The following is a 16,121-nucleotide window of genomic DNA, read 5'->3' as shown; positions in this document are numbered from 1 at the left end:
AGAGATAGTTTGACTTAATATTTGTATGCCTTTTTTTTCCTCTTTCTTACTTAATTCCTCTGGGTAGGACTTCTGGTTATAGATTTTTCGATACATTGTTGATATTATTGGTTAATCAGTTGTTTAGTATTTTGCATCTATTTTATAATGATATTCATTAGTGGTTATATGCTCTTTAAGTGTTAGAAAGAAATCAGTTGTAAAATCGTCTGGTTGTTTTAATAGTGGGTCTTTAATCACCTCTCCCACTCTACTTGGTAAAATTATTTGTTCTACTTCTTCCTTAGTCAATATAATAATTTGCATTTTATCAAGAGTTCATGCATGTTATCTAGGCTTCCACAGTTGTACAATTGCACATAGGCTTCTCTTATAAGATATTTAATATTTTCTGAATCAGCGCATGCATCTGCTTTTCTTATTCCTGAACTTGCATATTTTTCTCTCTCTCTTCTTTCCTTCAGCAGATCTTTGAAAGATTTATATATTCTATTTGATTTTATTCAAGGAATTAGCCCTTAGATGTATTTAAGCTAGCTTGCTACTATTCTTTTCATTTTCAGCATTTGCCTCCATTAATTTTCTCTTTCTTATTTTTGATAACTTTATTATTCTTAACGTTTGTATTAAATTATTTGGTTGTCTGAGCCTTTATTTTTGATAATGAAGGTATCAAAAATAAAGAAAGAGTGTACATATTTCTTTGAATACAAGTTTTTCAGTGGTTCTACAGGTATTAAAATGAAATATTCTCATTTTTATTGTTTTCTAAATTGTTTCTTTTTTTATCAAAAAGTTATCATCGAATATTGTTCTTAATTTCTAAGTACTCCTCTTTTATGGTTACTTTTTAATTGTTTTTCCTGATTTCTTGGATTATAATCAGAGTTTAGTGACTATAAAATTTCTACTTTTCAGGTATTTAAGATCCCACACCTAATCTATCAATCTGTTTGCATTTTTCTTAATGACCCACCTTTATAAAAGATTTCTGAAGCATTCACTTTTATTTTCATAGTTGGGATAGGCAGGGGGAGGAGACATTGCTTTCTTTCTTTAGACAAAATTTTATTCTTTTATGTATTATATGATTGAATTATGTAATTCCACTAACAAGTTCAACTGGCATAAATAGGTTTGAAACACACACAGCTGTTTTATGACTCAAGTGGTAGAAGCAAAAATGTTCGTAGATACATTGGTATTTGGAACATTCAGAGTGCTAAGTAACAGTCAATACATTTTATAGGAGGGGAATTTGTTAGGTAGAGGAAGAGAACTTCCACTATTTTGAAAGCTTCCAATATTTTACAAAAAGTTAGATAACTGCTAATACAGCCATCCACTTTCCCTCAAAAACAATTGTTGTCCAGTCTTAAAATTCCTGAGAAACAAATACCCAACTGGTAGAAAGTGAAAAGATCATCTGTGCTAGATTTCTACCCTTTATTACTTTTCTATAAAACCAAAAAATTAGATGAATGGGAAACATTTTATGTCTCACTATTCTGTTATCAACTTTAGAAATCCAATTTGATGGACAGCAATGACAAGTCAAAATGATTGAAGAAGCCCTGGATTAAGTTTAGAGTCTTAGTTTTTCTACAAATAAAATTCCTAATGCATTGCCTCTGCTTTCAAATTTGAAAACTGGGGTGATTGTCAATGTATATCCCTCACATAATGTTGACAATTCAATAAAAAATTTGATGCTAAAATACGATACATGATAAATGTTTCTGAAACCGTAAAACTTGATTCAAGTCCAAGATGGTATTTTAAGTACATGTTGGTTTTTAAATTATTCTTTTCATCACCTGGTAGATTGTACCTCCTTTTTCCTTATTTTGTAGGCAAGCTAAGGTCACCCACAATCAATCCATTTGGGAAGAACTATTTGTAGAGCATCCAACAGGATCCACTATGGTTATATTCTGTTCATCCCTTCCCCGACTACCTCTCTCAAATAAATGAGCAGGGGCAAGGAGGAGAGGTCCTGAAACTGCTCCTCAGGATGCACATCCCTCCTGTTGCCCTTAGAAACCTTAATGGGTTCCAAGTTTTCCCCTGAGACTTCATTTTAGAAATCCGGAGGCACCCTTTTTAAGTCAGCCTTCTGCAGAATTAACAGAAGGACTCCAGAGGTTGGGTAACAAGGACATGTGTATGAAAGCAATAAATCCCCTCTGCCCACACATCATCACCCACACTTCTACCCATCCTTGGCCCACATTTCTACCCATCCTTGACTTAATTTCGATCAGGATAAAGTTTAAGTTTCCTTCTGAAAGCAACCAAACATCTCATAGTCACACTGTTAACTGGAGTTGCAGGAGAAATAGGAAGGATAATTCTGTTTCATTTTTCAAGGACTCTTTACCATTACCAAAACTGGTTTGGGATTTACAACATTGTCATCTCTGTCCATGTGTGACAGGTTTTTATTCTGCCCATATTTTTTTCCCTAAGAGATATAAATCATATGCCAAATGTTGAAAAGTCACATGAAGAAAATTAGCTTATTCTCTCAATGCTTATAAATATTCCCGCAGTTGTGGATTCCATAATGCTCTGCTTTGACAACAATCTGGCCTTATGTTGTGGCTTTATACAATAAAATCTTTCCTTATTTTTTCATCAACCACATGAAAGTGAAATAAGAAATTAGATGATGAAACAATTTGGGCTTCAAACTAGGCAACACATATTTGTAAGATTAAAAACAACTATAAGAGTCCACCTATCATGATCAGTGGTTAAAATGGAATATTTAGCATGTAATTGCCAAACAGGAAATATGTATGTTTCCTATTTCTCAATGGCTAACCCATAGGAATAAAATGATCTTAAATGACCTAGAAATTACAGAATCCATTAAGTTGGGACCTTAGCTTCTACAAACACCAAAAAGCAGGGTTTAGTATCTTACAAGTGCTAAAGATTTTTTGGAAGATGAATGCTCACACTGAAAACAATAATTTTACCAGAATCAGGAAATGCTATAAAATATTAAAGCTTTACGCTAGGACAGAGATTTAAGGTTTTAATATATTACTCATCTATTTGATAATCATGCTTGAGGTTTAGTGTTTCATAGGGAGTGTTAATTTGTGTTTTAATTAATCCTAATTTGTCAACATTTAAGTATATTTAATGACCCAGAGAATTTCCCTAGAAAATTTCCTAATGTCAGTTATCACAGCCGCCAAAGTCATCCATATGATTAATGTGCTATTTAGAGGAGTCATTTGCTACACTCAGACTTCCTAAATGTGCCTTATTCAGCCTGCCTTTGGGAATGCTCCCCTCTGCAACTATACTAAGTGAAATAAATCAAAAACCATTCATTACAACATAGATAAACTTTCTCATACTATCTGGATATGGGTATCTATTAGAGAATACATTTTGATTCTTTTCAGAAGCAAATACAGGAGTTTACAATCCTATGGAAGGAGCCTGGAGAGACTTGTTTTGGCATGTAAAAAAAAAAGGAACCAGCTCAATTACTGACACTTATCCAAACAGAATCGAGAAAGTATAACCACCATAAGTGTTTTGGAACTTGGCCTTAGAAACAGTAAATATTGAATCTTGTACTTTTAATTTGAGGAAAGAGTAATAGTTTATTGTCAATACATTATGAATATTTAAATCCATTTGGCTATCTTTATCAGCAGCCAGGTAAAATTTGATTAAGAAGATGAATATCTATCTTTTCTCTGTGAAAGGTGACAGAATAGTGACATATAAATATAGGAAAAACAACTTCATTTATTAGGATATTTCTCCCTTCTGACTCCACTGACTGAAATCTAGGAAATATTTCTTTAATTATAATCTGTCACAGGCCTGAGCTAAACTTCCTTGCCATTGGCACTCCAACACATAAAATAGATACTACAATTATTTTACTGGTATAAATTTAGAAGTTTAAATTTAAAGAATTACTTATTAAAAGTTAATAAGACATGTCATTTTGATAAGCACATACATCAGATCAGAAGTTCAGGCTTATATTAACTTTGGCACACATTGATTTTTGCATTCATTACTCGGCTCAAGAAAATTTGAATTCACTCACTACCTAATTACGAATATTAACAATATTATAATTGTATGTCATTAAGTGTGTGTCAGCATATATACATTTTAGAGAAGTTTTACATAAATTTGAATACTTCTGAATTAATGTCTGGTCATATTTGGTAGATATTTAGTATGAAATACTACTTCCATTTTTGCTCTCTCTTTGTTTTGTGTGATATCTCGTTTATGAGTTTTACTCTGATTTAATAGCGGTATTTTGTTTTGTTGTTTGGGTTATTTGTGTTTGAATGGCTTTAAATTTGGGGTCCTTGAGTACTTAACTATAGGATTGATTTAACAATCACAGAAAGCATTTCATATTCATTTAAAAGATCAAATTCTCATTTGTAAGTCATGATGTGATTTTGAAAGTCCCAAAGAGCTGTATTCATATAAATTCAAGTCAAAGGAAGTTAATTCATTTATGAAATATTCCAGTGACCTTATATCATAATAAAGATAAAGGATTTGTAGCAGCCTTGAAAAAATTTTCTGGAACTTGAAATGTTTAAAATCTGTCCCCATCACCAGTATTTGAAAAATGAAATTAGAACTTTTTATTTGCCTTAAATTAATTCTTACCTTGAGAATTTCTTTGAACAATCATTAGTATTGTAAATGTATAGTATAAATGTCCAAATTTGATGTGAAAGTAGAGTGTGGGAAATTCAGATTATCACTGTAATTTTTTGTTTTAATTTGGGCATTTAGAGAAAGGCTTGAAGTCCAGATATATTTTCAGACATGTTTAATTCATTGTTATGCTCCCATGCTTAGCATAGTGCCTAGCATATAGCAGTGTATTCAGCTGTTCTTGCATTGCTATAAAGAAATACCTGAGACTGGGTAATTTATAAAGAAAAGTTTAATTGGCTTATGTTTCTGCAGGCTGTACAAGCATGGTGCTAGCATCTGCTCAGCTCCTACAGAGGCCTCAGGAACTTACGGTCATGGCAGAAGTTGAAAAGGGGGCAGACATGTTACATGGCAGGAGCAGGAGCAAGAGAGAGAGTGGAAGGAGGTGCTGCACACTTTTAAACAACCAGATTTCATGAGAGCTCACTCACTATCGTGAAGACAGCACCAAACCATGAGGAATCCACCCCCATGACCAGACACCTCACAGCAGACTTCATCTCTGACATTCCGGATAATATTTCAACCTGAGATGGGTGGGACAAATATCCAAACCATATCTAGCAGATACTTAATAAATATTTGCTAAAAGAATGATAACTTCTGTTTCAAGCTGCAGGCCATGAAACTGATTCTGGGTGGTGTTTCTTGGTCTTTAAAATTAGATTGCCTCAATAAAACCATGGCTTCAAATGCACAGTGGAAGGTGATATGTACCTTCAAAGCTTCAAGGCTGGACAGTCAAGAAAGCTGTGTATAGTATAATGGAAATAGATATAACAATCACCAAATCAGCATGCAGTTTGTACTTGTGCAATTGACATAGCAACTCTTTGTAGTCAGATCTGCTAGGCCTGGTAAAATGTCAGCGTCTGAGTCATAAATGAAGAGGTCCTATGTCAGAGAGTTTAGCAAGGGAACCAACCCTAAAAATAAACAAACAAAAACATACAATGAACTGGAAGCCAAGAAGGCAATACAGCTGAGGCCAATGGAAAGGGGTGCCCTGGATAAATATCTTCTTAAACCTACCTCTTATTTCAGACTTTTTTCAATGTACTTCTACCTCTATTTCACTATTGCTCCCACTCTTAACTCTCCCTTTTAAAGTCCCTTTACTTAGACAGAACCCAGATACTAGAGCTGCTAACTTATTTGGGACGTTAAAACTACAGAACTAATAAGACATTCAACAACTGACTCTTAATTTTATTGAGTTTTACTTCAGTGATCTATGTGACTAACTTAAGAATATTAAGAAAATCTGTTGAGGGCTGGCATCATATGAGAAGTCCTTAACCTAGGCAAGTTCATGCCAACATCTGTGTATCTTCTCCACGTAACAACAGCAGCTCTATGGCACCTCCAACTTGATGTTATCCTTTCCAATGGCTGTCACTTCCAATAGAATGAATGTTGGAGGCAGGGGACATTTAATAATAAAAAACTTTCTGAATCATCCTTAAAGCTCTGTGGATGATTCTAAAACTATTGGAATTCCAAGAACATATCTGTATATTGATTTTAGTGACTACCTAATTTCAAAAGGGATTTAGGGCTACTCACAGTGACAACCTAAGTTCAAGTATTGCAGGACATATAACAAGCCAGAAACAGGAAACAAGAATTATAGTGAGATGCAAGGAGAAAGAATTCTTAAAGTGGTTATGCAATAATGCACAAAACATTTAAACTCTGCTGAGGCAATAGAACACAAAACTTAGTGGAGAATACCCTATCAGGCAGACCAAAGAGAAAACACAATAGATTTTTGGTTTTCTATTCCTAACTAAAAATAATACACTAATTTTTTCAGGAACAATAAATTTCTGACCAAAAACACAGAGGAAGTCCAAAGTACATTGTCTATTAAAAATCTTTTGTGCGTCGAAGGGTTTACACACATTCTTATTTAAATTGTGGCCACAACTCTGTGAAATACATGTTATTAATTTAATTTTCCCAAAAAAAGAAACTGATTCTCAGAGAAGTTAAGTAATTTGACCAAAGTCAAACTAGCAAATGATGGAGCTAGAACTTTGGATCAAGCCTGTCTGATTCCATAGCTCAAATAACACATTCAGGGAAATGGAGAATCTCATCTCTATCTCTTCTCTCTCTTCCAACTCAAAGCATGCCTGAATACACATGTAAGCGTGTGTGCATGCACACACACAGACACACACACACACACACACGCAATTTTTCTTCTATACTAAGTTTTACTTAAGGATACTTAAGGGAAAATGCCAGAAACAGCAGCTACAGTCTCAGTGGCTCAGTATTCTTATGCTAACTACTATAATCATAGCAATATCTTCCTCATGTGAAATATAAAATGACTTTATGTACTTTATTACAGGTGAATCTTAAAAGACAGATGGATATATTTGATTTGTTACTTGGTGTAATGCTTTATACATCTTTATCTGCATGGGGTTACTTAGAATTACTCAGAGACCACAGCAGTGGCCGTCAGAGAAGAGAAGTAATTCATATGCAGAGGCCTGTATAAACTAGGGTGTTTTATTCTATACAACCCCCAAACTGGAGTTGAACTAAATCTGGCCACAACACTCTAAAATGCTGGCCCTCAAGCAAAGTGGCCAGCATTTTACCACGTTGTGTCCAAATTTAGTTCAACTCCAGTTTTACATCACTTGCCAAAGAGTCCAATGAAGTGGTTTAAATGGTAGAAGGGATCAGTGACCCAGACAACTGGTTCCATGTGAAAAGCTGAGTTGATATAAGACTCCAACAAAGAGTAGGAAGGGCCTCCAGCACCCGGAGGCAGAAACAGGCAAAAACTAGGCAAGTTATCGTGTAGGAGAGGTCTTCCATCAAGCAGGGAACCTGGAAGGAGTCCAGTCATGTAGACCAAGCCCAACAGCTACAGTTAAGGGGAGAGATTACAGATGAGTGCCCAGAAACTCTTATCAAAAGGAGGCATATTTTTTTGGGACCTGAGCAAGGAAATACAGACTCTTCAGGATGAAAACCTGATTTCCTATAGCAACACTGAGCTGGATGGGCTGTGTCTAACAATTGACACATTGTTGAAGAGTAGTTTATTGAAATTATGGCTAAATTCAATATTGCAAAGATTCTCATTCTACGGTAGAGAAACACAGATTGATGAAGTGACTTGTACAAGAGTCAACCTGGGGCAAATCCATGACCAGAATTCAGTTCTATGAATTTTCATCTAAAATGCTCCCTATTCATTTCTGTGAGTGATTCCATACAGTGAAGAAAACAAGAGCAGAAAATCATGACTATTATGCTTCAGGTATCTTACTGATCCTCTTTATAACATATCAGTCTGACCACTTGCATTACACAGTGATCCTGTACACAGTAGGAGCCTTGTGCTTACCTGAATATTTAACAATAGTAATAATTGTATGTTTTTTCTCGTATGATTCAATTTGAAGCTCCTCTGTGAGCCAAATGCATTGGCCTTACAAACAATTCATGGCTACTTTTAGCTATATTGGAGGGCATACCAAGGTTGATCCAAAAAGACAGGAAATGCCCAAATTGCATCATTGCACTATAAATTGCACTATATAATGTCCCATTCCTCCACCTCAAAGCATATTTAAATGAGTCTGCTTGTACTGGTAGCAGAACATTAATATAAAAATTAAAATCTACGTACGACACCCAAAATAGCAAGACACAGATAAGCAAGAGTTGAATGTCTTTGAACCATTGTATATTGAGAATTGTATGAAAATAACAAATAATTTTATTCAGTTCAGATTGAGTAGCAGTTGTCACAAGATATTGTTTAATCTGTTCAACAAGTTTTAAATTAGCCCCTGAATAGGTTGTCAAAACAGTAGCACTTTAGAAGCTTATGTATGCACTGCAAATTCTGGTGCAATTTCCATTTCTGAATATTGGACTACACTTTTAAAGTGTTTTTGCTGTCCTCCTTGCTTTTCTCTATTTTCAGTGCTTATCAAAATATTTAGTATTAATAATGTGCATATGAGACATAAATATTTCAAATACTGTAAACTAATAGCACACTATGGTATATGACATTTACAAATACCATGGCTATTTCAGGGTCAACATTTTTACTAATTATAACTTAGATGTATACCAGAAATGGCAACCTAAATTGACTTGAGATTCTTTCAAAAGGTTGATTGTCTTTCTAGTTGTACCACCTTTCATTAGTTATGTCTTATTAATTGTCACATTGCATTATATCTGTGCACAGTATGCCACATAACATAATGCAGGGAAAGAGAAGCAGTGTGAAAAGTTGTAGGCATTATATTTTAATGAGACAGCATTTGTATTAAGTCTGAATGCCTGCAGTTAATTCAGAGAACAAGTATTTGAGTTAAAAATTTTGACATGTTTAGCAAACCAAGTATTCATTAAGAGGTAGGCGAGGTAGAAGAGTTGTAGGAACTCCTGCGTGACAATGACTACACCTGCAGTTCTGTGAGCAAGAAATTGACTGTATTTCAGGCGGAGACACCCAGAAGGCTGGTAGTATGAAACTCTTTCTTTTTTTCTTCAGGTCCTAAAGGGCTTCCCAGAATGCTTACAAGCAGACATTTGTCTACATCTCAACCAGACCTTGCTGCAAAACTGCAAAGCCTTTCGGGGGGCAAGTAAAGGTTGCCTTAGAGCTTTGGCAATGAAGTTCAAGACCACCCATGCACCTCCAGGAGACACCCTTGTTCACTGTGGGGACGTCCTCACTGCACTTTATTTCTTATCCAGAGGCTCCATTGAAATTCTCAAAGATGACATTGTGGTGGCTATTCTGGGTGAGTGTTTTAGAAGTGCATGGTGACAGATTCAGTTATTAGCTTATAATGCATAGTTTAAAATGATCAGGAAAAAAAGACTGATGTATGTATTTATAAGAACAGTTTAAGAGTGGTGGGTAATTTGAAAACTGTATTTAAAATTCAGTTCAAACCAAATTAACCTTGCAGAAAATATGTTTTCTTAACTGTCTCACTTTTTCTCCGATGTGTAAATGCTTCGATGATTCTCTTCAGTTCTTGGCAGCTACCTAGACATTTGAGGCCAAATATAGGAAAATAGTAAGCATATTCTTTTTTTATGTTAGAAGATCTTAGCTTCATGCTTGATCCCTCAACACCTTAAAATAAAATATATGTGTTATAGGAAATACTTGCTAGCATGTGCCAAAGCCCTGTCATGAACTGGGTTTATGTTTTGATGAATTTCATTTATTCACTGTGCACTTTTACCTGCCGTGTCGGATTAAATGGAATCATACAGTCCTTAACTAGGTAATTAATATAGACCTATGAACCTAACAACCAGGGATAGAAGTGATGAAGGATTAAATTAGTCATAACTTCAACTGATTTGGGTGCAAAAGAAAGCACATGTTTAATCTGCCTCTTTAAAAATACATTTAGGGGCCGGGCGCAGTCGCTCACACCTGTAATCCCAGCACTTTGGGAGGCCGAGATGGGCGGATCACGAGGTCAGGAGATCGAGACTATCCTGGCTAACACAGTGAAACCCTATCTCTACTAAAAATACAAAAAATAAGCCAGGCGTGGTGGCGGGTGCCTGTAGTCCCAGATATTTGGGAGGCTGAGGCAGGAGAATGGTGTGAACCTGGGAGGTGGAGCTTGCAGTGAGCCAAGATCGTGCCACTGCACTCCAGCCTGGGCAACAGAGCGAGACTCCGTCTCAAAAATAAAATAAAATAAAATAAAATAAAAAATAAATTTAGGCCATGTGAACTTGTAGTACTTCTTTATAATATTAGGACACTGGGGAAGAGAAAGGAAACAGAGAAAAGTGCAGAAGTGTAGTCAATTCTTCTTTTCTCCTACCATACAGCCAGTAGGTTTAAGCCTCACTCTCCCTATGATAACGCCTATCCTTAGTTTCTGTAAAAATTTGCATTTTTTCCCCTGTAGATTATCCAGCTCCACTTAAATAATGGGCATGTAATTCAATGATTTTCTGTCACTCAGCTTTTGATGTTCATATATGATAGTTATCGCCAATAGCACAGGAATGTTGTCTGTTTTCCCTGCTGCTGTGTAGAACCAGAGTATGGCATGGCACAGAACTCAAATACATGAATAAAGATGTTCAAGTGATTTTCTTATCTATTTTGATAATTTTATTATATTAGTTTTTTTTTAATTTCCCAAATTTGGTTTTCTAACCAATAAGCTGACAAAGAATAAACACATATTCTAAATCATTTTAAGGCCACACAATCAAGTTAGGTTTTCACTAGATTTGGCCTAGACAGTTTGTCCTGGTCAGTTTGTCCTTCTCTGTTGCCAGAGAAGGAGGATGCTTTGTTGCGTTTCCGATCTTCAAATCAGCCAGTCCTAGCTTCTACAAGAAGGTAAAAAGCTTTCTTGCTTTATCAAGTAGTAATTTTAGAGTGTTGCTAAGACATATCCATGGACTGGCTAGATCCTGGCTCATTTATAGTCATGTTGGTAGTTGAAATACAAAGTCCAGGCTTAATTTAGTTCAGGTCTTTTTTAAAAACAATAATATCTATATTGAGCTACCAAAACTATAAAGAATGTCAGGAAATTACTCCTTTTCTGTCCCTATTTTCATGTAAGCCCCTAAAATCCTTACAAATTATGATCGTTTATCCTATTTTTGGAAGGCTGATACAAATTTATTTAAACTGTGGTTAGTGTATCCTTTCTAATGTCAATTTTTCTTACATAGTTAAGATACAGTGTTTGATTTCTCATTGTTGAATTCTTTTGTGAAACAAGAATATTACAGCATTTTTTGACTAATTAGAATCTTATTACTTAAAAGTCTTTGAGAGCTTCCACAGTAAGGTATACATGAAGTTGTCTATCAAAATCTAAAATAATATACTCAAGGAGTTTTTTCTAAAAATGAAAAGAAGCTTCAGGATAGATACAAGAGAGTACTATTTTACATTGCCATTGATTATCTTTAGAAGTTATATAATCAAGTAATATATCAGTATGTATTAAGCATATATACCACAAGTACAATTTTTAAGTACTTTGATAGTCAGAAACAGAAAAATCTAAGTGGCCATGACATTCAGGGAAGTCATTGGAAGGAGATTAGATACACAGTATCAGGTGTGCAATAACTTTGACTCTGGAGTCACGATGCGTGGGATTTACTTCTGGCTGTTCTCTCCCTCTCTCCACTTCATTCAACTAAGAAGTTGACATTAGGCTAATCAGTTTATCACTTTAATGCTCTTTCTGTATTCGTAAAATGTGGATAATTATTAGCAATTCCTTCATGAAGTTAGTTTAGGAATAAATTGAGGCAATGCACCTAAGCATTTGACACAGTGCCTGGCACCTACTGGTCCTCAATAAATATTTGTTACTGTTGCTGTTGTTCTTATCTTGTCAGGGAATAAGACCTTGAAAAGCAGATAGTATGTGGCTAGGCAGAAGTGATGGGGAAGGCCCCTTAGAAGCTAGACACTGAAATAACCCTAGATTTTACAGAAGAGCAAGGACAAATTTCCCTAACAAAGGCCATATAACAAAAAGCAGGACTATATATGTTGAGAAAATATAACTAGATTTATTAAGCAGTTGGGCATATTTAATAAGGGCAAATTCAAATGTGGTTTTTAGGAAACAAGGTGTATTCCAATTGTTCCACCAATCCACTAAGTGTTGAAACAGCTCCATCATAACCCCTTGCTCAGCATCACCTGCAGAGACCATCCCGAGACAGAAAGATCATGAATCTGACTCACTGCAGCCTTTCTCATATCCCCAGATTGAAAAAATCAGAGTACACCTACCTGAAAGTATCTTTAAAATACTATATGGCAAGACCCTTTGCTAGCAAAGTGGGGCATACTGGACTGAAGATATGTTTGCTACATTCTAGATGGTTAGCCAAATAACCAAAACAAGGAAATAAAAGAACCAATCACCCTTAGAGATAAATTTCCACTCACCAAACATAGGATGTGCATTTAGTTGAGGTGCTGGAACGTTGCTCTCCAAGTCTGGTTTTCAGGGATTGATCAATTGTTTAGTGACCCCCTTCTACTTTTAGAAGGAAAACATTAGTTTGGATTCCTTTTCCCAGCCTCTTTTTCTTTTTATTTTCTTAGGAAAAAATGATATATTTGGAGAAATGGTTCATCTTTATGCTAAACCTGGAAAGTCTAATGCAGATGTAAGAGCACTCACATACTGTGACTTGCATAAGATTCAGCGAGAAGACTTGTTAGAGGTTTTGGATATGTATCCTGAGTTTTCTGATCACTTTCTAACAAACCTAGAGTTGACTTTCAACCTAAGGCATGAGAGTGCAAAGGTATATGTTAACTGTTTGTTTATGTTTACATTTCTGACATATTAGTTTATTCTAGAATTGCACAAATGCTTCTGAAAAATCAAGCAAAATATTGCAGCAAAACTTTACAAATTCTGAATATTTGGAAGGAAAGGTCAGCTGAATATTAAAATTTCTGAATTATAGAAAAGAAATTTAGCTTAATTGCTTTCAAATATGTTGAATAATTTCAAGTAGTTCAACTAGGTTTGACCTTGTAGAAGCCCTTAGGTGATACACTTGAGTTAAAATAGCCTTTGTTTATACTGTGCCAATTATTTGCTAGAAATGGGTGATTTTAGGCTGTTGAAAATTGCTTGAGTTTATCTTATACAGAGGTTAGAATAGTCTCTCAGCTATTATTTATACTATACATTGGTAATCAGTCTTCACAATAGTAATGAAAAAATTAACCTCATTCAAGTTTAGTTTCCTATTTAATACAATTTCCAAATCACAGAAGTACAAATTAGTCAGGTTTTACAGTATTGTCGGTTTTAATGGTGTAGAATGAATATGTAGTTTAACAGAAATAATAGTTAAATAACTGTATATGCAAGTTAAGCTAGAATGAACTTCAAGTGTAGCTCTTATGTTCCATACTCTTTTCTACTATGAAAATGTGCCCTTATGAGCTATTACTGTTCTATGGCTATAAAACTTACGTTGTAACCCAAAATTTATTACTAGGTTATTCCTTTTCTATCCCTTTCCCCCCAAAATTTCACAACTCCACTCCAATTCTGAATGCTTTTTAAAATCAGAAATCAAATATTGAGTGATTGATACTTGCCAGTGTATTTAAATGCTAACTAATATATTCTCTGGGGGGGAAAAAAACCCCTAAAGTCAATACTTAGGTAAGAGGGGGTAGACTTAATACTTCCTGTAGTCATAGATATTCCTAAGTACCATGAGAGGCTTAAAAGAGAAAGAGGAATTTTAAGGGCCCCTAGATGCCATTTAATATACTGATGCACCAGTTCAGATAGTTATTTCTTTTTAAAACACCGAAAAGATCTTTTTTAATTGAGGTGGAAAAGATTCTAGTTATTAAGAACATATGTTTCTGTAATGGTTTTAATTCAGTAATTTGTCACAATCTCAGTTTTATGTCACCAACCTCATTCTGACTTTGCCTTGAAAAGTAACAAGTATCTACCTCTCATAACTTCATTATATAAAAGTTTAGTCAGCACTCAAACAGGAGCTTCCATTTTTATTTACAAGACAGACAATATTAGACAGAGTGAACCAGAGAGGGAAGAAGGAGGATCTGGGAGCAAAATAATAAAGGGTTCAAAGTGTAATGTTTATGGAATTTAACCTATATTTATTGTTGTGAAATTTAACCTTATGATAATTACCACATCATTTAAACATCATAGCTAATCTTAACTAGTTTATACATTTTTCTTTGCCATACTATAATTTATGCAAAGTTCTTTAAATTACTACAATTGACTTTTGAACAACATGGGAATTCAGAACACCAACCCTCATATAGTTGAAAATCTGCATATAACTTTTGACTCCACAAAAACTTAATTACTGATAGCCTACTATTTATTAGAAGTCTTACCAATAATGTAATCAGTCAATTAACACATATTTTATATATTTTTATAAAATGTATTCTTACAATAAAGTAAGCTATGGAAAAGAAAATGTTACTAAGAAAATCATAAGGATGAGGAAATATATTTACCATTAATTAAGTGGAAGTAGATTATCATAAAGATCATCATCTCATCATCTTCATATTTAATAGGCTATGGAGGAGGAGGAAGAGGAATGGTTGGTCTTGCTGTCTCAGGAGTAGCAGAGGAAAAAGAAAATTCGTGTATAAGTGAACCTGCACAGTTGAAGCCTGTATTGTTCAAGGGTCAACTGTATTGTTCTTATTTTTACTTTACCAAGTTGCATAAAACACATTCCACATAAAGAAATATTTTTTCTTTAAATGTTGACATCATCCCTAAACATTTCACATATAAATAACTTCTACACTATGATTTCCCCAGCAAATGTTGAAAGTACTAAAAATTATTCTATCAGTGTATTTTATATTTAAGAGATGAGTATTGAGCAGGGTATTGTAGCTGTTTGCCTGCAATCTAATAATTAAGTCTCAAGATGGTTGAAACGATATGAAATAGTAAATAGTTTACTGATAGTACATTATATGTTCTAATTGAGTAATCTTTCATTTTATCTTCATGTTTCATTAACAAAGGCTGATCTCCTACGATCACAATCCATGAATGATTCGGAAGGAGACAACTGTAAACTACGAAGAAGGAAATTGTCATTTGAAAGTGAAGGAGAGAAAGGTAATTCATTCCATTCCTAAAGTTTAAATGTAGAGCATGTGGTAATTAGCCTTCTTACTTAAATGTTCATTATACTTCTGATTTCAAGAATAAATTTTACTCAGGCTTTAGAAGGGCAGATCCTTTGCTTTATTCAGTAGCTAATGATCTGGTTTCCAGTTTCTGATTGATAGCTCTCAATGATATCATTCAACAAACCCATCTGATATTCACAAGGACATCACAGATTAAGAAATAGAGTGGACTGATTTTTTAAAGACAGTCAATTCGTTCTGAGCACAGTGTTCTGGAAGGAGGGCTGTCATTTCAGGCCAAGAGCTCAATCCTCTTACATGCCCTACAAGCATGCATGACATGGATGAAGGCCACATTAGTTAGTCCTTCTTATCTTCAGACTCTGTGGCACTTGTCACTTCTTGTTTTCTCCAGGTTTTTCTGCCTCTCTGACTATTCTTTATGCTTTGCTCATATAGTCAAAAAATATTCATTTACCATTTCACATTTTCAAGCAGTTACTCAATGTTCTGAGAAATACGTTGTGCAGAACATCCCTCATCTTCCCTAGAGAGGGAGATAGACACACCCTCAAATAGTAGGCTCTGTAACAGGAATAGGTATTCCTCAATGGGAACTCAGATGAGTGTACATTTAACTGTTCTTGGCAGATGGGAGAAAGTTTTCCTGAAGAAGCTTTCACTCTTGCCTCATGCTGATCCA

General features: G+C 34.8%; 1 protein-coding gene across 1 annotated transcript in view; it reads left to right on the top strand.

Moving 5' to 3' along the window:
• The window catches only part of KCNH7 (potassium voltage-gated channel subfamily H member 7), a 471,541-nt gene that overhangs the window by 432,808 nt on the left and 22,612 nt on the right, over positions 1-16,121 (top strand). Inside the window, exons 9-11 of the mRNA XM_028830770.2 lie at positions 9,269-9,521; positions 12,848-13,053; positions 15,308-15,404. Coding sequence (XP_028686603.1) covers positions 9,269-9,521; positions 12,848-13,053; positions 15,308-15,404 — 556 coding nt within the window. The remainder of the gene's footprint in view (positions 1-9,268; positions 9,522-12,847; positions 13,054-15,307; positions 15,405-16,121) is intronic.

The sequence above is a fragment of the Macaca mulatta genome, chromosome 12 (assembly GCF_049350105.2).
Source record: "Macaca mulatta isolate MMU2019108-1 chromosome 12, T2T-MMU8v2.0, whole genome shotgun sequence".
NCBI lineage: Eukaryota > Metazoa > Chordata > Mammalia > Primates > Cercopithecidae > Macaca > Macaca mulatta.
Note: the sequence above shows the minus strand (reverse complement) of the source record. Positions and strands in the feature narration are given on the sequence as shown.